Source organism: Sorex fumeus, unplaced genomic scaffold, assembly GCF_029834395.1.
Source record: "Sorex fumeus unplaced genomic scaffold, SorFum_2.1 ptg000063l, whole genome shotgun sequence".
In the NCBI taxonomy this organism is placed as follows: domain Eukaryota; kingdom Metazoa; phylum Chordata; class Mammalia; order Eulipotyphla; family Soricidae; genus Sorex; species Sorex fumeus.
In genome coordinates this window covers 69,728,738-69,755,000 of record NW_026606120.1, presented here as the reverse complement: position 1 = coordinate 69,755,000, position 26,263 = coordinate 69,728,738, and the positions used below count along the sequence as shown (strand labels likewise).

The following is a 26,263-nucleotide window of genomic DNA, read 5'->3' as shown; positions in this document are numbered from 1 at the left end:
GAGAGGTGGGGCTGGGAGGGGCACTGGAAGGCATCTCACAAAGACCTACCCGGAGATGGGGGGATGGCAGGCAGGGAGGCAGATGGTAGTGTGTCCACCAGGTGAGAGGAGTCTTGAAGGCTGGAGAGATAGCACAGCGGGTAGGGCATTTGCCTTGCACGTGGCCAACCCGGTTTCGATTCCCAGCATCCCATATGGTCCCCTGAGCACCCCCAGGTGTAATTCCTGAGTGCAGAGCCAGGAGTAACCCTGTGCTTTGCCAGGTGTGACCCAAAAAAGCAAAAAATAAATAAATAAATAAAAAGAAAGAAAAGAAAGGAGGCTTGAGGCCAGAGTAGAGAATACACCGCTGGGAGATGGGGGCAGAGCAGGTGGCAGGGAGCAGCCAGGGTCTTGGGCTGTCCTGGGGGAGTAGCAGTGATGGAGTTTCAGCTTAGGGGCTGAACTCAGCACAAGGTGGTTAGCTGGGGCTGAAGCGATAGCACAGCGGGTAGGGTGTTTGCTTTGCACGTGGCCGACCCGGGTTCGATCCCCAGCATCCCATATGATCCCCCAAACACCACGAGGAGTAATTCCTGAGTGCAGAGCCAGGAGTAACCCCTGAGCATTGTTGGGTGTGATCTAAAAAGCAAAAAAAAAAAAAAAAAAAAGACGGTGAGCGGGAGGGCACCCCTGTGGGGAGATACCAAGCTGGAGCTCACATTTGCAATTTGCAGGGCCTGCTCTGGTGAGCACTCCCAGAGAGCCCTGGGGCCTTAGGACAAGGAAGGCAGGAGCAGAAGACAGACTTGGAGGGGTCGGAGCCAAACTGGAAACCCACAGTGGGGAGCAGCACCCCGAGAAAACTTCCTGCAGGGTGTGGCTGCCGGCAGGCTAATGGGCAAGGCGACACTTGGCATCAGTTAGCAACTCTGCCACAAGTTAGGCTGGGTGGTCTTCTTCTTTCTCTTTTTTTTTCCTGCTTTTTGGGTCACACCCAGCCAATGCTCAGGGGTTACTCCTGGCTCTGCACTCAGGAATCACTCCTGGCGGTGCTTGGGGGACCATATGGGATGCTGGGAATCAAACCCTGGTCAGCCGTGTGCAAGGCAAATGCCCTACCCACTGTGCTATTGCTCCAGCCCGCTGGGGGGGTCTTCTCATGAGGAGCCAGGGCCAAGGGGGTCTCGCTGTGCCCCATTAAAGGAAGTTGATATCATTCCCACAATGGCTGTCACCAGTGGCCACAGGTGAGGTGGCTTCAAACACTGCCTCTACCCCGGAGCTGAGGGCTAGCGTCTTCGGGAAGGTTGGAAGGAGGATGTGCTCTGTCCCCACCAGTTCCTCCTGCTGCCTCGGGCTTGTCACCATACCACTTCCTCCTTGTCCAGCTCTCAGCCCTCCTTTATCCAGTATGCATGAGCAACGCGCCCTATCCATCTTTTTTTATTTTCGGCTTTTTTGGATCTCCACCCGGCGATGTTCAGGGCTTACTCCTGGCTCTGCACTCAGGAGTTTTTCCTGGCAGTGCTCTGGGGACATGGGATGCCCTGGGTGGGCCGCATGCAAGACAAACGCCCCACCTGCTATACTATCGCTCTGGCCTTACTTAACTTTCATACCTACAAAGACCCTCTTTGCAAGAGAGACACATGCCTGGCTCCCAGGGCCAGCACTTGAAGGCATCTGTTGGCAGGGGACCCCTTCCTCCCCCCACCCCCAGCAGAAGAAATGCAATTTCTGCTGCAGAGCTGTTGTGGGGGGGGGGGGGTCGAAGAGAGATGGGGCATAACAATTCCCAGCAGGGGGGCGGGGGAAGAGGTGGCTGCTGAGATCTGGGGGGTGGGGGAGGGCAAGGAGGGAGAAGCCTGTTTCGGAGGCCAGAGCGGAGTTCGGGGAAGGTAGGGTGCTGCTGAGTGGGGGTCAGAGCGTGGCCACACTGAGGTGGGTTCCGAGAGGGAGAGAGAGGAGGAAAGAGGAGAGAGAGCGGGAGGGCTTGGAGAGGCTCAGAGGCAGCTCAGATGAAGCGCTGATAGAACGGATTGGAAGGCTGAGGGGCGGGGGGGGGGGTGTCCCAGAGAAGGTATGGGGAGGCCTAACCCTCCTACCTGTGGCCGTCACTCCTGCCACGAAGTCCAAGAGCACAAAAAACAACTGGTGAAGGAGGGATGGGGGTCCGCGGAAGGGAGGTGAAGGGAGGATGGAGCAAGGACAAGGACGGAGAGTCTAGGTGTGGAGGGGACATGGGGCACGGGGACAGCACCCCCACCCCCACCTCCACACTCCCAGAGGGATCAGAGGCGGAGGGAGGAAGAGGAGGGCAGTAGGGGAGCGGCTGGGGGCGCCCGTCTCACGCCTCTCTCCCTCCCTTGTAGTGTCCTGATCGGGTTCATCTCGGACCCCACGGCCCCCAGCTGGATCGGCTACCTGGTGGCCGTGCTGATGTTCCTGTGCTCCGTGATGCAGATCTTGGTCGTGAACCAATACTTCCACCTGGTCTTCACCATTGGGCTGCGGCTGCGGACAGGGCTCCGAGGAATCATCTACAGGAAGGTCAGCCGGGGCGGGGGTGGCGGGGACACAGCGGAGAGGGGGCCCTTCCAGGCCGAGTCCCTAACCCGAGCTCCCCCACCCTGGCCCCGCAGACCCTGCTCATCAGCAACTCTGCCCGACGCGAGTTCACCGTGGGGGAGATGGTCAATCTGATGTCGGTGGACGCACAGCGCCTCATGGACATCGTCTCCTCCCTCAACCTGCTGTGGTCAGCGCCACTGCAGATCTTCCTGGCAATCTACTTCCTCTGGCAGGTAGTCCCCCCGCCCTACCCATGCCCTCTGCCCCACCCGCTGACCTTTACCCACAGAAGAGACAACAGGGGGTCTGCAGAGGAGCTGAGAGGGGTGACAAGAATTGCCCGCCGAGAGCTCGGGGTCGGGGGCTCTGCTGTGGTCTCCGTCACCATCTGATGCCTGCTGGATCCGGAAGCCGCGGCTAATGTTCTGCTTGCTTTCTCAGAATCTCTACTTTTTTTGGGGGGGGGGGGGTCACACCCAGCGATGCTCAGGGGTTACTCCTGGCTCTGCACTCAGAATTCCTCCTGGTGGTGCTTAGGGGACCATATGGGATGCTGGGAATCGAACCCGGATCGGCCGTGTGCAAGGCAAATGCCCTACCCGCTGTTTGCTGACTTTGACCGACTGCAGACCTTCTTGCCCATCTCCGCGGGCCAATAGGTCCTTGGCCTGCCTTGCTTTGCGCCTCTCTGCGTGACTTCTCTCTCCCTCCTCCTGATTCACTGACCTCCGTTTCCTCAGAACCTGGGCCCCTCCGTGCTGGCAGGATTTGCCTTGATGGTCTTGCTGATCCCCCTCAACGGAGCATTTACCATAAAGATGCGGGCCTTGCAGGTGGGTGCGCTCAAGGAGTGGAGGGAGAATGTGGGGACTTGGAGAGGAGGGTACAACCACTGTGACCATTTGCTTTCCTACCCCCCCACTTGCCCTGTCTCTGAGGCCAGGGGCTCTAAGCAACGGTTACATCCCGGCCTACCCAGACAGAGGGACTGGCCCAAATCTGGCCGAGTGGGGCTTCCGGCCTATATCTGGGGCACCGGGGGTGTCAAGGAGTTTCTCCCGCCACTCTGATGAGTGGAAATATTTGGCCAATTCTGTATTTGCAAACGTTCATTGACATCCTCAGCCGTTCTCTGTGGTACACAGGCAGTCGTCTAAGTCCTGAGGGTCCTGCTTATTCTGGTCTCCCACCAGCCTGCGGCCAGGTTTCTGCCTCTCTGACTTGTCTCTCCTTGTCTCTCCCCCAGAGCAAGGGCTCTTCCTGCCTCTGGGTTCCCACACACCCTGTTCCCAGGAATTGCTTTCTCCTTCCCGGTTTCCCAGCCCCCACCCCATTGTTTTCTTCAGAGCATGCATGCTGGTCTGTGATGAGCTTCTGCAGGTCATCGCTTGCTCCCTAACTGCCTCCTCTGTCAGATCCTCCACCTGACGGCACTGGTTCTCATGTCCCCACCTCCCACACAAGGCCGAGCGCCGAATAGATGCACCACACCGCTGGGAGGAATGAATGAATTTAGGATGCCATGCCCCGGGCTTCGGATCTGGGAGCAGGCCAGGGATCTGGAGCCTCAGGGACTCCTAGTTGACGGGACACACAGCCCAGGAAGGAGGGGAAGAAGAGCCACCCTCCACCCCGAGCCAGCGGGGCGGGGGGTGAGGCTGGGTACGAGGGTGACAGGGGAGTGGGCCAGAGAGGCCAACTGCCACTCTTGCTGCAGGTGGAGCAAATGAAGTTCAGGGACTCGCGCGTCAAACTGATGAATGAGATCCTGGCGGGCATCAAGGTGCTGAAGTTCTACGCCTGGGAGTCCAGCTTCTCGGCGCAGGTGGAGCAGATCCGCAAGGAGGAACTCCGGCTGCTGCGTAGGTTCAACAACTTGCAAGTCATGGTCACCTTCCTCTGGATCTGTGCCCCCTTCATGGTGAGGCCCCCCTGCCCTGGAACCCAGGGATGACTGGGGCCCTGCCCATGACCCCCTGACCTCGCCCCACTCCGCCCGCCCAGGTGACGTTGATAAGCCTTGGCACATACGTGCTGGTGGACCGGAACCACGTGCTCGATGCCGAGAAGGTCTTTGTGTCCCTGTCCCTGTTCTATATCCTAAAGACTCCCCTCACCATGCTGCCCCAGATGATCAGCTACCTGATCCAGGTAATGGGGACCGGGGGCTGGGGGCGTCTGCTGGACGGGGCACCCCATCAGGTCAGGGGTGACGCAGAAGCCCCAGAGGAGAGGAGGGGTGTCTTGAAGCCCCAGATGTGTGGCTGTCCAAGGAGTCAGGAGGTCAGATCGGGGTCGGGGAGACCCCCCTCTTCTTACCACCTGGACCCTACCCTTGGCAATGCGAGGGACCCCAGGGGCCATCAAGGACAGAGGGATGTGGGGCAGGAAGAGCAGAATTGATCTTGCCTGCCCCCCGCCCCCCTCCCCACAGAGCGTCGTGTCTCTGAAACGCATCCAGAATTTCCTAAGCCAGGACGAACTGGACGGCCAGTGCGTGGAGAGGAAGCACATCTCCCCAGGTCAAGCCTCGCCCCTGCCCACAGGGGGGGGGGGCCTCCTGACTCTTCTCCCCCCTGTCCGTGGCTCCTTGGCCTTGGTGCCCCTCTGTGCACCCCCTCTTCTCCTGCCTCCGGGGTGCCTGTCTCACACTTCCTGTCCCTTCTTTCCGACCCCCCCCCACACACTTCCTTTTTCCAGGGGCCTCTTCCTTCAGAGCTCCTCTCCCCTTCCTCTCCCTAAGCCCCTGCTCTCCTCCCCCCAAGCCCAACACTGCCCGTATTGCTCCTCCAGGTTTTGCCATCACCATAGACCACGGCACCTTCACCTGGGCCCAGGACCTGCCCCCCACCCTGCACAGGTACAGCTCCTCCCTCCCGTCTCCACTGTGCAGGGAGGTGGAAGCGCAGATCAGTGGCAGCTCTACCCTAACACACACACAACCCTGTGCACATACAACCCTGCATACACCCCTGCACACACCCCCCGCACGCGCACCTCTGCATGCACACCCTTGCACAAATACCCCTACACACACACACACGACTGCACACACACTCCTGCACACACATCTTAGTCCACATATATGCCTGTGCACACATACCCCTGAACACACACCCCTGCACACACATCCCAGAACTTACACACTATTGCACATACGCATCCCTGCATATTCACACCCCTGCACACATACCCCTACAAACACACCCCTACAGACACATTTGTGCCTACACATACCCCTACACATACACACTCTCTCTCTCCTTTCTCTTTCTCTTTCTCTCTCTCTTTCTCTCTCTCTCTCTCTCTCTCTCTCTCTCTCTCTCTCTCTCTCTCTCTCTCACACACACACACACACACACACATTCACACACCACTCTTGCCTTTGGCCTGGAAATCAAGAAATGCCTCAGCTCATCAGGGAGGAGGCCTGGGCCCCAGCTGGAAAGCCCGTGACCAAACATCTGGTCACTGGCTCTGAAGGGGCTTCTGCTCTCCTTGCCCCCAGCGTGGATATCCAGGTGCCCACAGGAGCACTCGTGGGCGTGGTGGGGCCTGTGGGCTGTGGAAAGTCCTCCCTGGTTAGTGCCTTGCTGGGAGAAATGGAGAAGCTGGAAGGCAAGGTGTCCGTCAAGGTACAGCCTGGGGGCTCCTGGGGAGGATGGCGTGGCCAAGCCCGCAGCAAGCCTCAGTGATCTCTCCTGTGGCAAGGGCGCCGTGGCCTACGTGCCCCAGCTGGCCTGGATCCAGAACAGCACCCTGCAGGAGAACGTGCTGTTTGGCCGCACCCTGGACGCCACGCGCTACCAAAGGGCCCTGGAGGCCTGTGCCCTGCTGCCCGACCTGGCCCTGCTGCCTGCGGGGGACCAAACCGAGATTGGAGAGAAGGTAGAGTGTCCCCTCCCGACCCCCGGGACGTTGATCTTACTGCTGCCCCCGCAGTCCAGCCTGTTCCCTCACTCCCTCTCTCGGCCACTCCCATTCTTCATTCACTCACTCCCTCCCCGCTTCTCTCTTTCCCTCACCCCTTCATTTATTCCCTCTCTCCCTCGCTGTTTCACTCATGCATTCAGGCCCTCCCTTATTTTTTCACTCATTCATTCATCCCTTTACTCATTCACTCAATCCTTCACTAACCCCTTCACTCATTCATTCACTCATTCATTCCTTCATTTCCCCATTCATTTGTTCATCTTCTCATTCATTCACTCATTCATTCATTCACTCTCTCATTCATTCCCTTGTTGACTCACTCACCCATCTAAAATCAGACTAGTTCTGTGCTAGCCACTGGGGAATCCTATCAGCCAGGGGAGGCTGACCGATGAACAGGTACGGGATGCTGAATGTCCTCAGAGGCCTGCACTGCAGACAGGAGGGGTGCTGCAGGGGAGCTATAAAGGAAGAAATTCAGGTTTGGGGTTTAGGCTAGTTGTTGTGGGGGCCATACCCAGTGGTGCACAGGGAGCCATGCAGTATTGTGGTACCAGGAGCCCATGACTTTGCACATGCCAGGCATGTGCTTTACTACATTGAGCCACTTTCCCCATTCTAGAAAAGTATCACTTTTTTTTCTTTTTTGGTCACACCTGGAGATGCACAGGGGTGACCCCTGGCTCATGCATTCAGGAATCACTCCTGGCGGTGCTCAGGGGACCATATGGGATGCTGGGAATCGAACCCGGGTCAGCCGCGTGCCAGGCAAACGCCCTACCCGCTGTGTTATCACTTCCGCCCCAAAGTATCACTTTTCAAGCTGGATCTTAACAGATGAAGATGAACTCCCAATCTATCCAGCCAGCCAGCGGATTTCATCACCTTCCTAATCTAGGTCAGCACTAACTAAAATCACTGCCTTTGACTAGCCTGCACTAGGCGGGAAAGGGATGACTAAAGCCTTTAACACTTTAGGTAAGTGCTTGGGGGGACAGTATAAGACCAGGACAGGCCATCAGAATATGTGCTGGATATGAGAGGGGGTAGGAGGACCATGTCAGGGGACAGAGCACCTGGACGGGGGCAGAGAAGGCCCATCGAAATGGAGAGCAGTGAGTGTGTGGGTCTTGAGGCAGGAGAGTTCTGGGTTATTTCCAGCCTGGTCAGGACCATGTGGCTGCAGTGGAAGGAGGCTGATTGAGGAGGATGAAGGGAGACCCGTGAAGTGACCGAGCAGCCAGATCTCATTGGTTTCCGGAAAGATGATGGTGCCTATTCTCAGGAACTGGAAAGGCCCTGGGGTGGAAACTGAAGAACAGGGAGCAGTCTGGAATGATTTCGGATGAGGAGGATGGAGGGCAGAGAGCAAGGCAGCCTGGAGACCTGGACTCCAAGCGCTACCAAACATATGGGCCTCCGGGGGTCAGAGAAATAGCATAGGAGTTTAGGGTGCTTGGCTCATGTGTGGCCGGCCCCAATTTGATCCCCCAACACCAACCTGGTCCCCTGAGCATGACCAGGAACATTCCTGGAGGCTTCCAAGTACCGCTTGGGGGTGCCTGGGTAAGTCCCCATACCACAGGACCTAAGGAAGCACCCCAGACTCTTGCATTCAATTGCCAATCCAGATGGGGTGCCCCTGGGCCTCCAAAGCACCATGTGGGAATAAAACAAATTTTAAAATAAAAGATTTTTCGGGGCTGGAGCAATAGCACAGCGGGTAGGGCGTTTGCCTTGCACATGGCCGACCTAGGTTCGATTCCCAGCATCCTATATGGTCCCCTGAGCACCACCAGGAGTGATTCCTGAGTGCATGAGTCAGGAGTAATCCCTGTGCATTTCCGGGTGTGACCCAAAAAGCAAAAACAATAAAAAATAAAATAAAAGCTTTTTCTCTCTGGGTTCAGAGAGACAGCACAGGGGCAGGGCACTTGCCTTGAGTATAGGCAAACTTGTTTTTCTTTGTTTTGTTTTGTTTAATTTTATTTCTATAAAGTTGTTCACAATAATTTATTACATTTAAGATTCGAACACCAATCCCACAACCATTACACCTTCCCACCACCATACTTTGAACGTTTCCACCCCAAACTCCAAGCCCTGCTCCCAAAGCAGAACTGAAATAATTTATTTTGTATTGCTATTATGAATAATCTACTAAAAATGATCCAAAAAATTTTCCTTAGAGGAAAGTGTGTGAAGATTGTTGTATTTCACCCAGGGGCCATTAAGCCCTTCTATAAGATATTACTAAAAAGTTGAGGCTTGTCTTCATGCATATATATACAGCCGTGAGCATGGCATCGATTGAGTTCTGGAGGTTTTCAGCTGCTGGAACTCTGTTAGGGTGAGGAGGGAAACTCACCTGCTCGCCTCCAGGTTGCCCTGGATGAGACAGCCTGGCATGGGGTCTGGAGACATCTCTGCGGCATGCGGTTCTGCGTTGCTCTCTTCTGAGATATTTATTTCTGAGTCGGATCTTGGACAGACGTTAACGAGATTCTATGGCGTCAGAGGCAGTTTGTGGACCTGACTGCCAAATTATCGGAAACACAGGGAGATGCGGGGAGAGGCAACCTTGTTTTGATACACATCACCATATGGTCCCCTGAGCCCCACCAGGAGTGACCACTGAGCACAGAGCCAGGAATAAACTCTCAATACTTCCCAGTATGGCACTGAACCAATAATAACAGAAATTGTGCAGCACGTGCCCCCTGCCCTCCCCATCTGCCCTCACCCACTGACTCTCCCCTGGTTCATTCTCACAGGGTGCAAGCCTCCCACCTCCCCCCCATCACCTTCTGTTCTAGAAGGAATGTTGGTGGTAGAAAAGAGCAGGTCATGACCTGATGTCTGCCTTCTGGGCCTCACCCTGTTGCTGTGTGCCTCAGTTTTCCCACTATGGGTCTCAGAAGACACATTCCCTCTCCTTTGATGAATGAATCATCTCAGGACTGCTGAGTTGAATTCTGGGTTTGTGGCTGTATTTGGGTCCTTGCTTTGGCCCTTGGTAGTTTTGGACTTTGGACAAAGTCACCAACTTCTTGGGGTGTCATTTCTTCTTCCAGAAAGTGGGACCCACTGATTCCTCCTGAGAAGGAGTGACATGTAGACCACGTGGGTTTGTCGTGATGAAAGTAGGCTGTAAACAGTGTGGGAGGCGGGAGCTAAATGGTCTGGGAGGAGGTGGCGGCAGCAATGGTGGGGGTGGGTCCCCCAACTTCCCAGAGAGTAAAGATAGCAGCAGAGGGCTGGAGAGAGAACACAGGTGTTAAGGCACTTGCCTTATATGCAGCCAACTTGTATTCAATCCCCAGCACCCCTAGAAGTGATCTCTGAGATCCCCAAAAACCCAAAATAAAATAAAAGGATGCAGGGGTTGGAGACCCAATACAGTGCGGAGGGCATATTTTTAGGAGGGGGTTCTTTTTTTTTCTTTTTTTATTTCATAAAATAATTCATAATATTTTATTACATTTAATATTCAAACACCAATCCCACCACCATATTTCAGATGTTTCCATTAGTGCGTAGGGCATTTGACTTGCATGCCGCCCACCTGGATTCCTTCCCTGGCACCCCATATGGTCCCCCAATCCCACCAGGAGTGATCCCTGAGCGCCTCTGGATGTGACCCCAAAGCCAATCAACCAAAAAAGAAAAAAAGCATCAGAGAAATGTGCAGGGTACGGGGTGGGGGCAAGGGGTGGGGGGATGTGGGGGGGGGGGAGTGGGGGAGAGGCCTCAGACCCTCCTACTCTTCTCTGTGGCCAGGACAAAGCATGCCCTTGGAAGTCTGCTTTGCTCAGGACAGGAGACAAGCCTGTCCCTGCTCTCCCTGCCCTGCCTGCCTACCTCCCTCTGACCCAATCCTGCCCCACTTGGTGCAGGGCATCAACCTGTCGGGGGGCCAGAAGCAGCGGATCAGCCTGGCCCGAGCTGTTTACAGCGACGCTGACGTCTTCCTGCTGGACGACCCGCTGTCGGCCGTGGATGCCCATGTGGCCAAGCATATCTTTGACCGAGTCATCGGGCCTGAAGGGCTGCTGGCCAACAAGGTGAGGGCTGCGGGGTGCCAAGGGGAACTGGAGGTAAACTTCAGGAAGATCGGGGTGCTAAGCTTAAAGACGCTGAGCCAGATACAGGAGGTGGGGGCAGCGGGGGTATCACGGGGGTGCTTCTTCGTGCTCCTTGGCCCCCTGGTGCTGGCTGTGCAGTGTCGGGCTGCGTGCTGCAGAACAATGGGAGCCAATCCCCTACCATCTCTGCCCAGACCCGGGTGCTGGTGACACACGGCCTCAGCTTCCTGCCCCAGATGGACTTGATCATCGTGCTGGCCCACGGGCAGGTATTGGAGGTGGGTTCCTACTCCACCCTGCTGCAGAGCCATGGCTCCTTGGCCAACTTCCTGCACAGCTATGTGCCCGAGGAGGAGCAGCAGACGGACAGTAGGATCGGTATGCCCAGCCCCAGCCTTTCCAGCATCGTGCTTGTTTGGGAACCTCTGAGTGTCTCAGGGCAGACACAGTATGTCCCGGGAGGTGCGGGGACCCTTGGGTCATCTTCTTGATGGACGGCCATCACTAAGGAGAGCAGACGGGCTGAGTGAGCCCCTCCCCTGCCCTCACTGGCTAGTCTCCCAGCAGTTGGGCAGGGTGTGGCCTCTGGTGCACCCAGCCAGGCCTGGCTCCAGCTTGTACCACAAAGGGTGTGTCACAGAGAAGTCGCTGGGCAGATATGCAAGTTCTTAGGAAACTTATGTATCAACAACAATTTTTGATGATTTCTATGGGAACCAGTACTGATGTTGAGGTTGATCAATGAGTAGCACGCAAGGCCTGGGGAGGAGAGTGGGGCAAAGTCTCTGGATGTTAGAGATCCTCTGTGTGATCCAGTTCCAGGCCTAAAGCCCCAAACTCAGGCTGACCCATAGGCCTTTCCCTGGATTTGCCTCCTGCCCCATACGCAGTGGCAAGTCTTGAGAATCATAAGGTGCCCCTTGCCGGGCACTTATCTCACATTCTTTTCTTCAGTTCCCACAATAACACACTGACATTGAGGCTGTTTTCCCCCATTGCACACACTGTTGATGTCATGCAGTGAGACAGTGGGTTGGAAGCTCAGTCAGGCTGAGCCCCTACCCTGACCCTTCTCCAGGCATTCCCTTCTTCCCAGTCCTGATGGGAAGTATGTCTTGCTATTGAACTTAGCTCTTGCCACCTCTTTGGGGCCATTTAGAGCCAAAGAAATGGAACAGACATAATGTGCTTGCCTTGCATGCTGCCAGCCCAAGTTCAAATCCCCAGCACTGCATGGGTTTCCCGGAATATTGCATAGCGGTCATTCCTAAGTACAGAGCCTGAGCCAGGAATAGCCCCTGAGCACCGCTGGGTGTGTCCCAAATCTCACACACACACACACACACACACACACACACACACACACAAATAATTGTATTGTTGTTATCCTTGTTCTCATCTTCACTCTTTCCTGTCTCTCTCATGCTTGTCCCTGCCTTTGGGGTGGAGTTCAGAGGTGGTAGGAGGTTGGCGGATGAGCTGACTGACCTGTCTCCTTCCTCTCACTGCACTGCCTCCTTAGAGGAAGCAGAGGACAAGGAGGTGCCACTGAATGAAGACACACTCAGAAATCACACAGACCCAACAGATAACCAGCTCTCGGGGTGCAAGGCTCAGATGCCACTTGCGAGGTGAGTGCCTGCATCGGGGCTCTTCCAGCTCTCCCAGGTGAGGTACAGGTGAAGGTTCTCCTCCTGCGCTCCTGGTCTGGGGGCTTCCCAAAAGCCTCCCCTCAGAACTTGACAAGCTGCCTCCACAGACAGCAGAGTGCCCTGTCCTCAGACGGCGGGCAGGCCCCGGGTCAGCCATCTCTGACCCATAGATGCCCGAGACCCCCGGAGAAGGTAGCACAGCCCACAAAGGCGAAGGCGAGTGGGGTGCTGACCCAGGAGGAGAAGGTGGAGACGGGCACGGTGAGCAGGGCAAGCGGGGTGGGCTGCAGAAGGGGAGCAGGCCCCCTCGGGGGTCGGGGGCCCTGGGACTCCTCTGTCCCTGACCACTATGGCCATGCAGGTGAAGCTGAGTGTGTTTGTGGACTACGCCAAGGCCATGGGGCCCTGGACCACACTTGCCGCCTGTGTTTTCTGTGCCGCTCAAAATGCGGCTAGCATCGGGGCCAATGTGTGGCTCAGTGACTGGACCAATGAAGCTACACAAGGCGGTCAGCAGAACAGCACGCAGCACAGCACTTTTGTGAGGCTGGGCGTCTACACCACACTGGGCTTCCTGCAGGGTGAGCCCAGTTACCTTCAGGCGGCCCCTGGCCATTTCCTCACTGCTGGGCGGCAGGGTGCCCCCAATCAGGCACTTACCTCTGAGTCTTTTGCGCCCATCCCAGCTCTTGCCTAGGCCCAGGACTTCCCCTCCTCTGGGTCTCTATTGCAATCAGTGCCCACCTGGGGCTCCCCAGTACCCGGAAACCCCTCCCTGCAGACCCCGTGCCCCTCCCCCCTCCAGGAAAGCCACAGGCCCTCTGCTCCTCCAGGGATCCTGGTGTTGCTGGTGTCCTTCACGATATTGATGGGCACCGTCCAGGCGGCACGCTCGCTCCACCAGGCGATGCTGCACAACAAGATGCGCTCACCCCAGTCCTTCTTTGACACCACGCCCTCTGGCCGAATCATCAACCGCTTCGCCAAGGACATCCAAATTCTGGACGACGTCCTGGGGCTCACCATCCTCACGCTGCTCAATACCACCTTCAACTCCCTCTCGATCGTTGTGGTCGTCATAGCCAGCACGCCGCTCTTCGCTGTGGTCATCCTGCCCCTGGCTGGGATCTACTTCTGGGTGCAGGTGAACAGCAGAGGTCGGAGTCGTGGTTTTACTGGGGCAAGGAATTTAATGGGGGCGTGGCTTTGCTGGGCCTGGTATGCCGGGGCGTGGCTTTGTTGGGGGCGTGGTTTGCTGGGCGTGGCCTCATTGGATGTGGTTTTTACTGGGGCGTGGCCTTCCTGGGCCTGAATCTGTATGGGCAGAACACAGACTGGTCAAACTCATGCCTGGCAGCTGTGTTTTGTCGAGGGTGATAGACCTGGCTGTCCCTTTCTGAAAATTCGTTCTCCTCATCTGGAAAGTAGAACTGGCTTGTTTCCAGGGTAAAGCAAAGCCCTTATCAGGGCTGGAGAGATAGCTTAAAGGGCTGAACACAGGCTGGAGGCCTGGCTTCAATCCCCAATCATCACTGAAACAACCCTGAGCACTGCTGGGTGTGGCCCCAAAACAAAAATAGAATGAAATCCTGATGAACTATGACTGGTCCTGGAACTCTTTGCTCAGTCTCCAGTCAATGTGAATGCTTTGAGACAGATTATCCTTGGCTTCTCTTTAAACATATCTGAAATATTATGTGTATGTATGTCTTTAACAGAGGGGTTGATCACATTCAGATACAGCCAACCGTAAGATTTTGTCTTACTGCACCTTTTTTCTCTATGAATCAGTCCCTTGAAGCAGGTCATCCTGAGGTGGATGGAAGCTCGGCCCCTGTATGGCTCCCCACCCCCCTTCCAACCCTCACCCCACCCCCACCTCTGTTCTGGGCTATGTGGTGGTAGCACAGAGACTTGCAGACCGCATGCAGGATGGCCCTGGTTGTCTCACAAGACAAGGAATAGGAGCTGAAGCTCCAGCTGAATGAAGATGACATTTAAACACGGGGTGGTGGGAAGCTATTTAAAAAAAAGATGTAGGGTTAGAGCGATAGCACAGTGGGTATAGCACTTGCCTTGCATGTCGCTGACCCAAGTTCAGTCACCTCATATGGTCCTCTGTGTTCTGTCAGGAGTAAGCCTTGAGAACAGAGCCAGGAGTAAGCCCTGAGCACCACTGAGTATGCCACCCCCCTAATAAAAAGGATAATAAAAGATGAAGATTATGCAAATATGCAAAGATTTAAAAGCTGGAGAGATAGTGTAACGGGTAGGGTACATCCTCAGCATCCTATGTGGTCCCCTGAGCACTCTCAGAAATACTCCCTGAGTGCAGAGCTGGGGGTAAGCTTTGAGCACAGCTGGGGTTGCCCACCAACAAATAATTTAAAATGAAGCTTATTTTTTAAAAGAGTGTGAAAACAGGGGCTAGAGAGATAGTATAGTGGATAGAATGCTTGCTTTGCGCATGACCAAAGCAGGTTTGAAAACAAACCCCCAAAATTACAAAAAAAAATCCAGAATTATCTGTAAATATATATATATATGTTATATATACTGAAAATGAGCAAGCAGATGCCATTGGGCTACACTACCACGCCACAGGGATGAATGGAGACATTACTGGTGTCAGCCCGAGCAAATCGATGAGCAACAGGATGTCAAGTGATACAAGTGATAATGAAAACCCAGGAATGGCTCAGTGGCAAAAAGTGCCTGCTCTGCAAGCATAAGGCTGCAAGTTTGTTTAGTTTGGTTTTGGGTCATACCTGATGTCTCTGTGCTTACGGACCATTCCAGGAGGGCCACAGCGATCCATATGTGGTGCTGGGACTTAAGCCAGGGTTGCCTGTGTGCATGGCCAGCGCTGTACTCTCTCCTGCTTCATGGCATCGTTTGACTTCAAGTTTGACCCCTGATGCTGCCCATTTTCTGAGTGTCCCACAGCATCTCTGCTGTTTGGGACCCTTGCCCCACAGCATAGCGTGTCCACCCAAACAGTAAGTCACACTAAAGTGTGCCACTGGGGTCGAAGAAGAAGTTCAGGGGTTATGGTGCTGACCTTGCATGCGGCTGATCCAGGTTCAACCCCTGACACATCATTTATGGTCCCTGGAGCAGCACTGGGAATGATCATGGAGACAGCCCTTGAGTAGCACCAGGTGTGGCCCAAACTTCCAAAATGAGGTATGCACTTGCCATTGTGCGCAGCCAGGGTACCACCATTGAGCACTGCCAGCAAGAGTGCAACTCTTTGGACAGTGACAGGGAGCACATGCACAAACACCGCAACCGAAAGTGTGACTGAGCATGTATGTAACCCCTGGGCATTGATGCAGGAGCAATGAGAGTGATGGGAACCAGCAAAAGATACAAAGCTATTTGTAATTTTTTTTGGGGGGGGTGACACTCGGTGATGCTCAAGGGTTACTCCTGGCTCTTCACCGGGAATTACTCCTGGCAGTGTACGGGGGACTATATGGGATGCCAGGAATTGAACCCAGCCAAGTGCAAGGAAAATAGCTATACTATCACTCCGTTCCCTGTTTTTGCAAATTTTGTAAAAAAAAAAAAAATAAACAAAAGCTAGGGTGAATATATTACTGGCACCCCTACATGGAGATAGGCATCTTCCTGACTTAGGTCAAGCAAGGGGAGGACTGGAAACCATCTTCCCCTGTCTCCTGAGGCTGAGAGGTCATGCATGAACTGAGCAGCCATCCAGGAGAGGCTTCCTGGAGGATAAGGCCTGGGAAACTGAGCAGATCTGGCCGGAAGGAAAGTATGGGTTGAATTCACGGAGCTCCATCAGCACCCTAAGTCTTGGATCTTACAAGAAGGGGAAGGGGGCAAGTTATCCTGGGGACACAGGGCGGGCTAGGAGGGTGGCAGAGTGGGGCCGTGGAAGGGTTCAGAGGATAAGCAGGACCGAGGCAGGGTTTCCCAGGTCCTGCTCCCCAGCTCTCTCCACCCTCCACCAGCGCTTCTATGTGGCCACATCCCGGCAGCTGAAGCGGCTGGAATCCGTCAGCCGCTCGCCCATCTTCTCCCACTTCTCGGAGACAGTGACAGGCACCAGCGTCATCCGGGCCTTTGGCCGCAGCCAGGACTTTGTGGCCAAGAGTGACTTGAAGGTGGATACCAACCAGAGGAGCTGTTACCCCAACTATGTCTCTAACCGGTCAGGAGCTCCCCCCTCCTCCCACCAGGGCAGACTCTGTGCAGGACCCCTGGTGTTCTGGGTTCTGGCCCCTTTGCCACCCCACCCCACCACCACCTTCTTGTCTGGGCCCACAGGTGGCTGGCGGTCCGGCTGGAGTTCATGGGAAACTGCATCGTGTTCTTTTCTGCTCTCTTCGCTGTGGTTGGGAAAAGCTCCCTGAGTCCAGGGATGGTGGGCCTCTCTGTGTCCTATGCACTACAGGTGAGAAGGTCTTGAGCAGGACCACCACAGAGACAGAAACCTGGGCCATTGGGCCACTGCCGGTGTGGAGCTCACAGCCAGCGTGGAGACTTTCACCCCCCTCTAGTGATTGTAATGCAAGGGGAATGTGTCTTTGGGGAGGAAAGGGGTTTCATAAGAATCATCTTGTTGGAGACATGGAGATTGGTCCCAAGGACAGGTGGAACCATTCTGCCCACGGCAGCCTATAGGAGGACAAGTCACTGCAATGGGATTGTCCTAAAATGGATCATAATTTCTTTTTGCTGTCATTGTTTTTGGTTGGAGCGATAGCACAGTGGGAAGGGCGTTTGCCTTAGCATGCAACCAACCCGGCTGACCCAGGTTCGATTCCTCTGCCCCTCTCAGAGAGCCCGGAAAGCTACTGAGAGCATCTTGCCCGCACAACAAAGCCTGGCAAGCTACCCGTGACATATTTGATATGCCAAACACAGTAACAACAAAGTCACACAATGGAGACGTTACTGGGTCCACTCGAGAAAATCGATGAACAACAGGAGGACAGTGACAGTGACAGTCATTGTTGTAGTTTTGCTTATGTGTTATGATACTCAGGGGTTACACCTAGCTCTGCACTTAGGAATCCCTTCTGGCAGTACTCAGGGGACCATGGATTGCCAAACCTGGGTTGTCCAAACCTGGGTTGTTCACCTAGTTTGTCTGTATGCAAGGCGAACACTTTACCATCTCTCCAACCCTATTATTATTATTTTTTAATTTGTTTGTTTTTTTTGGAGGTCATACCCAGCGATGCTCAGGGGTTACTCCTGGCTCTGCAGTCAGGGATTACTCCTGGCAGTGCTTGGGGGATTATACGGGATGCCAGGGCTCGAACCCAGATTGTCTGCATGCAAGGCAAACACCCTAAACGCTGTATTGTCACTCCAGGTGATATTTTCTCTGAACTTGATGATCCGAATGATGTCAGATTTGGATTCCAACATCGTGTCTGTGGAGAGAGTGAAGGAGTACTCTAAGACCGAGGAGGAGGTGGGTACTGGGAGGCGCCTGGGGCAAGGGGAGTCTGGCACAGCTGGAGAAGGGTGCTGGGGTGTCATTTCTGTCCCCCAAGGCAAAAGCTCTGGTCACTCCATCATTCATTCCTTCATTTCTCCTCATCCAGAGGTAGAAACTAGAAGGTATAGAGGCCTTGAGTGAGTGAGATGGACTTAGTGAGCATCAGCCAGATGGCAGGGTTGTGCTGTGGACGGCGGGGTCTCTGGGAGTGGAGGGGCATGCACACAGATGACAGAGAAGGGGGAACCGGTCTGGGGTGAAGAGAGTGGTGAGGACTTCAGCCCCGCAGACCCTCATAGTCAGAGGAGAAGAGAGGGGGCAGGCTGCCATTGGTAGGGGGAGAAACTTCCCCTCTACTTGGGGGCTTCACTCTTTCCTCCCCTCTTCCTCCTGAGATTGCACCTCAGATATCTACGTCCCTGGAAGCCTCACGGTCTCCGAGACATCCATGGCAAGGAGCCACTTTCATTTGATTTAATTTTGTTTCAGTTTGGGTTGCTGATTTATTTATTCTTTAATTTGGGGGTCGCACCTCACAGTGCTCAGGGGCTCCTCGGGGCTCAGTGCTGGGAGGGGAAGTCTCTCCCAGCAGTGCTCATGGGACTATGCAGTGCCAGGGATCCATTCCAGGGATCCTGAATGCAAAGGCTGCTCAGCCCAAGGAACCATCGCTCTGGAACATTCAGCCACTTTTTTTCTTTGGAGGTGGGGGCACCTTTTGGTACTCAGGGGTTATTCTTGGCTCTGTGATCAGGAATGACCCCTAGCAGCACCCAGTGGACTATATATGGTGCCAGGGACCAAACTAGGGTCAGTCCCACATAAAGCAAGCACATTAACCCTATACTATCTAGCTGGCCCCTACATCCAACCATCCATCCACTTTATTTGCAGTGTTTAGGGTTTACTCCTGGCTCTGTACTTAGGGATCACTGCTGGGCCCAGGCAGCATTCATCTCGTCCCGCTTCTCCCTAATCAGTGGCAGCACTGGGTTGGTTCTCAAGCAGAGGCACAGACTATGCTGACCTCCCCCAGTTCTCAGGATGATTGTCGCTGGTCTGCTGTGCCAGGAGCAGAGATGCCCTTCCACACTGACCTTCTACCCACTGATCTGCCTCCCCGGTTACGCACATCCAAGTCACGTGCTCCAAGCCAGCATGACTTGCATCACCGAGTCTTGTGACTGGCCCACCAGCTGAGCAGCCTTCACCCACTCTTCACTGCTCCTTCAATTTTCCAGCCCCCTCCACCCCCAGGCCATGAGCCACAAACCAGAGACTCAGCAGCAGTGAGTGTTTGCTAGGTGGTGGTGAGGAGTCTGAAGATGCCACAGCAAGAAAGGTGGTGAAGAATGTTTAGAGACTCAGGCACTGGCCAGGGGAAGCATGGGGGGAACAGATCTGGCCAAGAGCCCCAACAATTAATTTCAGAAAAAGGAAGTCAAGATTCACTGAAGGCCATGAAGAAAATAGCTAACAAAGTCAGAATTTAAACTAAATCTATCATTTGGGTGATAATTTTTCAGGCAATTTTAACTTCCCTGCTTAGTTACACTTTCTGAACTACTTTTATTGAACATACATTATTTATGTAATAGAATTCCTTAGTTTTGAATTGATATTGTAGATAAGTTGGAGAAAGAATTTGCAAAGAAACTATAAAGGGTCTTGGGCCGCAGCGATAGTACAATGGGTAGGGCATTTGACTGACCCAGGTACAGTCCTGGGCATCCCATATGGCTCCCTGAGTCCCATCAGGAGTAATTTCTGAGCTCAAAGCCAGGAGAAACCCCTGATCACCACTGGGTATGTCCCCCTGTGAAAGAAAGATAGAGATAGAGATAGAGAGAGAGAGAGAGAGAAAGAAAGAGGGAAGGAGGGAGGGGAAGGAAAGAAAGAAAAGAAAAGGAAAGAAAAAAGAAAAGAAAGGAAGGAAGAGAAAACGTAAAAGGAATATGTGACTTTTACCCAAAATAAGTGCATCTTAGGGACTGATACATACTGTAAATTCTAGGATCCCTGTCACTGTCCTCCCATTGTTTATCGATTTGCTCAAGCAGGCACCAGTAACATCTGCATTGTGAAACTTCTTGTTACTGTGTTTGGCATATCGAATATGCCACAGGTAGCTTGCCAGGCTTTGCCATGCTAGCAGGATACTCTAGGTAGCTTGCCGGACTCTCTGAGAGGGGCAGAGGAATCAAACCCGTGTCGGCCACATGCAAGGCAAATGCCCTATCCACTATGCTATCACTCTGGCTCAACAAAATAATAATAAAATTTAAAGACAATAAAAGGTAGGCAACAAGATACTAGGTGATCAAATATTTATTTATTTATTTATTTATTTTGCTTTTTGGGTCACACCCGGCAATGCACAGGTGTTACTCCTAGCTCTGCACTCAGGAATCACTCCTGTTGGCGCTCACCTGTTTGTCCTGAGAAAGGGCTGTGGGTAACACTTAGAGGGTCCATCAGACACTGGTGGAACCAACTCTGACTGTCCTTAATGGGTGATTTCGGACACCCCAGGCTGTATCCAGAGTCTGGGGTCCTCCCTGGGAGACTCTGAATATTTCCCACAAGGCTTTGGAGGCTGGCAGAGACCCAGCTTCTCCCCAGTAGGTGCCCCCTCACTGGGAAACACCTCTGAGAGTGAGCAGTCCCCACTGCCTGGTTTTCTGCACCTCCCGATCAGCCTAGCCCCAAGGTCAAGCTCTGCATTCTCCAGTCTCACCTTAAATGTGGCCTTTTTTTATCTTGGGATCCCCCATGCACAGCTGAGTGTTGGCGCTGTAATGATCTTTAAACTTGGATTCACACTCCTCATCTGCCTGCACCTTCAGCTCCACCTCCTGCAGCTTCTCAGGAAATCTTTCCCAGGTGGCCATCTTCCTCCAGCCAAGGGCAATGCGCACCTGGCCTGGCCGCAGCTTGTTCCTGGGCCCAGGCAGGATGAGGGGCTTCACATCCTTAGTCATCTTGGCGTTTCTCTTCAGCTATGGGGAAGTGAGAGCGGGTCCTGCTCAGCCTGTGTCCCCTGGCCTGACGCCCCTATGGGGTGCCTAGTCTTCCTTTCCCAAAGAGGCCTGGGGACAAGGAGGAAGAATGGGAGCAGGGAAGACGCAGCTCTGAGTGGACGCAGGTGAACAGAACACCTGCCTCCTCACCTTCAGCAACATGATGTCGTTAGAGTAGTTCTTAGTATTGTAGTTGGGGTGAGGGATGGCTCTTCTCACGGGGATCACCTGCTGACTCTCCTCCTTCTCTTTGATGTTGTGGGTGCCCAGGGTCACATTGATCATGCTGCAGAGAGAACCCAGAGGGAGGTGGAAGCTCAGGGAAGCAGAGTCAGTAAAAAGTTAGTTTATGTCTATAATTTATTAGAAAACTTGATCACTTGGTATCACCCTGCCAAACCCCTCTCTTGACATCAATGATTACTTCTTTGTAGAATGGTGAGATCCTGGTAGTGAATCCGTAGTACAGTTCACGGAGGATCTTGATGTATTGAGATTGTACGCCCTGATTGGCTAGGGCTTCAATGACCGCTTCCATCTCAACAGAATCAAAGGCCTTCTTTAAATCAATGAACGTTAGACAGAGAGGCATCTTGAACTCCCGAGAAACCTCAATGAGCTTGGTTCTTGTGTGGATATGGTCGATGGTGCTAAATCCTTTGTGGAACCCGGCTTGCTCGCATGGTTGTCCGTCATCTAGTGTTCTGCCAATCTTATTTAGGATGACTCGAGTGAACAACTTATAGATGACAGACAATAGGCAGATCGGGCGACAGTTGCCAATGTCATGGATGTCTCCTTTCTTGTACAGTAGTACAGTCCTACTGGTTTTCCATTGGGATGGAACCTTACATTCAGACAGGTAGCGTGTGAAGAGCCAAGCCAGCGTATAGATGAGTACTGACAGCAGGTTCTTCAGGTGTTCAGGTCTGACCTTGTCTGGGCCGGGTGCTGTTCGTTTCTTTACTGATGAAATGGCGTGCCAGATTTTTGGAAGGGAGAACATTGGGAATGACATATCCATCCTGTGGAATTTGGTATGTTGGCAAGTGGACATGGCTATCAAAGAGATTTGAGTAGAAGTCATGGATAATCTTCTCCATTGACATTCTGGAAGATGTGATGGATCCATCAGAACGTCGGAGGGCAGTCATCTTGGTCTTGTAGTTGGCGAAGGACAGGCAGGCATTACAAATACTTTTCCCGGCTTCTGCCGCATCTACCAGCACTTCTGCTCTTCTCTCTTTGAGGTCTTCCTTGATCGCATCTCTGCACTGCTTGCAAGCTTGGATGTTCGCTTGCGGTTGCCTGAGGCATGCGCCAAACCACGTTGGCGAATAAGCTCAAGAGTTTTTGAAGGCAGGCGTTTTTTTTTTTTTTGTGGTTATCTCTCTCAGCATTCCTTGCACAATCATGGAGGTGCTGAACCAGTCGATCGTATTCCTCATCAATGTTGTCAACAATGGCATCTTCCCATGTTGCCGCAATAGTGCCAAAGAGCTCCCAGTTGGTGGTCGTTCTGGGAGTTCTCTTTTTAAACTTTGCAGCCCTTTCTCCCCGCTCTGTGAAGTAGAATTTTTCACAAAGGAGACGGTGGTCCGATCCCGTTTGGAATTTTGGGACAACAGCGACATCAGTCAGGCAAAACTGTCGATTGAATATGATGTGGTCTATTTTGTTGTGGAAACGTCCACCAGGAGATTCCCATGTCCAACGTTTAGATTCGGCCTTCTGGAACTGTGAGTTACCATGGATGGTCTTGGTTGACATGATGAACTCAGACAGTCTCTCACCCTGTTCGTTCCATTCTAGGCCATGGGTCCCGATGTGAGATTCTTCAGCTGATCTTCTCGGTCCTATCTTGGCATTAAAATCACCCACAATGATCTTGTAGAAGGTGTGGTCTTCTTTATAGAACTTCTCCAGCTCCATGTAAAACTTCTCAATTTCTCCTTCATCATAATTAGATGTTGGTGCATAGACAACAAAGATAGAAACTGCCAGCAGTGAGCCACATCTATTCAAATGTAAACGTTCAATTCGGGTTGTTAGGCATTCGAATGAATCAATGCTCATGGCCAAGTTTGTGTTGACAAGGACACCGACACCTCCGACACCTCTTTTATCATATGTTCCGAGGAACAATTCTTCTCCAGTGTCGAAAACAGCATGATGAGATTGGTACCTTCTTGTCTCAGTCAGACCAATGATGTCATACTTGATCTTTCACGCTTGTACCATCAGGTCCTCGATGGATGCATCTGATGCTAGCATACGTGCATTGAAAGTACAGAAGATCATTTTTGTATTCCTTCGTTGTGGTAGCCTAGTTCAGCCTTGAGATTTTATCGGCCTCTCCTTTCTCATCCTTCTCAATGCTGCCATATTGGTGAAGCCTTCAGGGTCAGGTGAATGAGACTCATTGTAATTACTGGTTTTGGCATATCGAATACACAACGGATAGCTTGCGAGGCTCTGCCGTGCGGGCGGAATACTCTCGGTAGCTTGCCAGGCTTTCCGAGAGTGATAGAGGCTTTTGGGGCGACCTATAATCGCCCTCGTAGGTGTTACGATATCTGAACCCTATCAAATATGGTACGGCAATTCCAGAAGATGGGTATTTAGTGTCTTATAATGTGTCGCATGGCCGCTTTAAGGCTGCGTTGAGTCTGGAAAGCGTCCTGGAGTGTGGCGGCGGCTGGGTAGTGGAGGTAGTGGAGGTAGTAGAGGTCTGCCAGTGAGGTATTTACCTGGTACCGATAGGGGTAGGTTGGGTCTTCTGTGCGCAATCCAAACCCTGGATCTCTGGTGGTTGGTGGAAGCAGACAGGGCAGGGTGGGGGGGGCTCCTGATTATAATCCTTTCGTCACCTATGGTTGGTGGGAGCAAGCAGAGAATCTCTGTCCTGGGTTCGTTGAGCCTGGAGTCCAAGGTCTCAGAGAGTTCCGCTTATCTTGTTCTGTGGGGCTTCAGTCATGCGTGAGTCTCGGCCAGAGCGGCCACGCGGGTCCAGAAAGCGTCCCGGAGTGTGGCGGTGGCTGGGTAGTGGAGGTAGTGCTAATCCTTGAGAAGGATTAGAAAACATAATTTGGAAATTTTCTTCTATTTAATGTCATATATTTAGAAAGAGAGCAACATCAGAAAGCTTACTTTTCTTTATTTTTTGTAATGAATGTATTCTAGGTATTTGTTACTTTTTTTATACAATAGTCTAATGAAATATATACTATTCCATTTTTAGATGAGAATTTAGCTTTAACTAAAGACTTAGATAGAATTCCATACAAGCGGAATCAAATACTATGTGCTCTTTCATATGGCTTCTTTCACTTAGTTTTTAAGAATTATTCATTTTGCTGCATGTATCAGTAATTTCTTCTTATTATCAACTACTCTTCCAGTGCAGGAATATATATAGTAATTTGCTTATCCATTCACCTTCTGATGAATATTTGAGTTGTTCCAGTTTAGAACTAAAATAGTGATTAAGATTATTCCATGTGTTCAAGAAAATAGAATTGGAGATAATATGTAGTTTTTACTTGTAAGACATATCCAGGCACTGTTTTAGCCTAGGTCTGATTTAGGTGAGGTAAAATCAAATCAGTTCCCCTGCTGGGGCTTTGGGGAACTGCTTGGGATTCTGGGGATCAAACCCGGGCCGGCCGCATTCAAGGAAAGCATCCTACCCGCTGTGCTGTCTCTCCAGCACCCCCCTGCAACCACTTGAAATCTCCGTTCCCACCATATGTGTTTCAAGCCCTCCGCTGTCACATGCTTTGTTCCCACCCGAGACCCCCACTCTCATGGCCTTCCTTTGTCCCTTTTCCATCGGCTCGTGTGGCCTGAACTCCTCTGTGCTCCCCTCCCTCCCCCATCACGCTCAGCTCGACCACAAGATCACACCCTGGAACCCCATCTTACTGCCTTCCAGTCTGTGTTGGCAGCAGCCAGCCAGCGCTGGAAAAGATCGAGTCTACCCCACGGGGTGAGCACATGCCACGGAGGGTGTTCTGACTCTGCCTCCTGAACCCGTATTCCCTGCTCTGAAGGGTCCTTCTCCTCAGACCCTGGCCTTTTCTCTCTTGTGTTCAGTGACCTTTTCTATGACCTCAGCCGACACTTCAGTGGGGGGAAAAAAAAGCTCATTGACCTCCCCTGCATCCAGATTTTCTATTTTTTTTTCTTTTTGGGTCACACCCAGTGATGCACGGGGATTACTCCTGGTTCTGCACCCAGTAATTACTCATATGGGATTACTCATACCCATTTGGGATACTGAGAATTGAACCTAGGTCGGCTGCATGCAAGGCAAACACCCTACCCGCTATGCTATCGCTTCAGCCCCCAGATTTTCTGGCTTTTTTGTTTGTTTGGGGGCCACACCCAGCAATGTTCAGGGATCACTCCTGGCAATGTTCAGGGGACTGTATGAGGTGCCGGGGGATAAAACTCCAGGTTAACCATGTATAAGGCAAGCGCTGTACACACTGTATTATCAGCCTAACCCCCTTGATTCTTTTTCATTTTTTGTTTTTGTTTGATTCGATAGTGTTCAGGGGTTCATCCTGGCTCCGTGCTCAGAAGTGATCCTGACTGTACTCAGGGGACAGTCTGGGGTGCCAGGGATTCAAATTAGGGTCTGCCTTACCTTACCTCCTGTATCATCTCTCCCACCCTAGACTCTCAGTTCTGTTAGGACTTGAGAAATGGTTCAAAGGACTTAAAGTACATAGTTTTCAGCACGCTCCAGATTGGGTTCCTGGCACTACATGGTCCCACAAGCAACCCCTCTGCCACCTGCCCCCCCCCAAAAAAAACACCAAACTTTTAATTCTCCCTGTGGCCTTTCACTCTCTTTCTTTCTCTTTTATTTAAATTTGTTTCTATTTCCTGGAGTTAGGGGAGGCGCTCAAGGGGCCACTTGCAACATTATTTGTCCAACCAGATCCAGTGGGCCAATGCTTGGCCCCAGCACTGGGGGACCCTGAGGCACACTCTGCAGTGCTGCGGTGGGTAGGGGGAAAGGATGACCCCAGAGCCACGTCCTGAGGCCCCTCCTTTACCTGGGGACAAGAAATGTCCCCCCTGGTTTCAGGGTCCAGTCCTCCGACTTGCCCTTTGCTGGACTTTCATTCACGCCGTCGTCCTCCCCCATCAGTCTTGCTTCCTCTGTGAATTCTCATCCTCAAGCCAGAAAGCTCAGGTTCCTCCTTCCATTCGAGACGCACCAGCCCACCCCCCAAAACACACACACCCACCCACCCCACTGTCTCTTCCTCCGCTCCCTAGTAATCTTGCTTTAAAATACAGTCGGTGGGGCTGGAACGATAGCACAGCGGGTAGGGCGTTTGCCTTGCACACAGCCAACCCGGGTTTGATTCCCAGCATCCCATATGGTCCTCTGAGCACCGCCAGGGATAATTCCTGAGTGCAGAGCCAGGAGTAGCCCCTGTGCATTGCCAGGTGTGACCCAAAAAAGCATAAAATACGGTCAGTGGGGCTGGAGCGATAGCACAGTGGGGAGGGCGTTTGCTGTGC

The 26,263-nt window shown here is 52.8% G+C and overlaps 1 protein-coding gene across 1 annotated transcript in view; it reads left to right on the top strand.

The window, feature by feature from the left end:
* ABCC3 (ATP binding cassette subfamily C member 3) overlaps positions 1–26,263 on the top strand; it is a 52,853-nt gene that overhangs the window by 17,199 nt on the left and 9,391 nt on the right. Inside the window, exons 9-26 of the mRNA XM_056126540.1 lie at positions 2,355–2,532; positions 2,625–2,786; positions 3,294–3,386; positions 4,271–4,474; positions 4,558–4,704; positions 4,988–5,075; positions 5,347–5,413; positions 6,062–6,188; positions 6,265–6,441; positions 10,383–10,550; positions 10,766–10,949; positions 12,088–12,202; positions 12,331–12,484; positions 12,585–12,804; positions 13,057–13,367; positions 16,204–16,403; positions 16,520–16,646; positions 17,574–17,675. Coding sequence (XP_055982515.1) covers positions 2,355–2,532; positions 2,625–2,786; positions 3,294–3,386; positions 4,271–4,474; positions 4,558–4,704; positions 4,988–5,075; positions 5,347–5,413; positions 6,062–6,188; positions 6,265–6,441; positions 10,383–10,550; positions 10,766–10,949; positions 12,088–12,202; positions 12,331–12,484; positions 12,585–12,804; positions 13,057–13,367; positions 16,204–16,403; positions 16,520–16,646; positions 17,574–17,675 — 2,824 coding nt within the window. The remainder of the gene's footprint in view (positions 1–2,354; positions 2,533–2,624; positions 2,787–3,293; positions 3,387–4,270; positions 4,475–4,557; positions 4,705–4,987; positions 5,076–5,346; positions 5,414–6,061; positions 6,189–6,264; positions 6,442–10,382; positions 10,551–10,765; positions 10,950–12,087; positions 12,203–12,330; positions 12,485–12,584; positions 12,805–13,056; positions 13,368–16,203; positions 16,404–16,519; positions 16,647–17,573; positions 17,676–26,263) is intronic.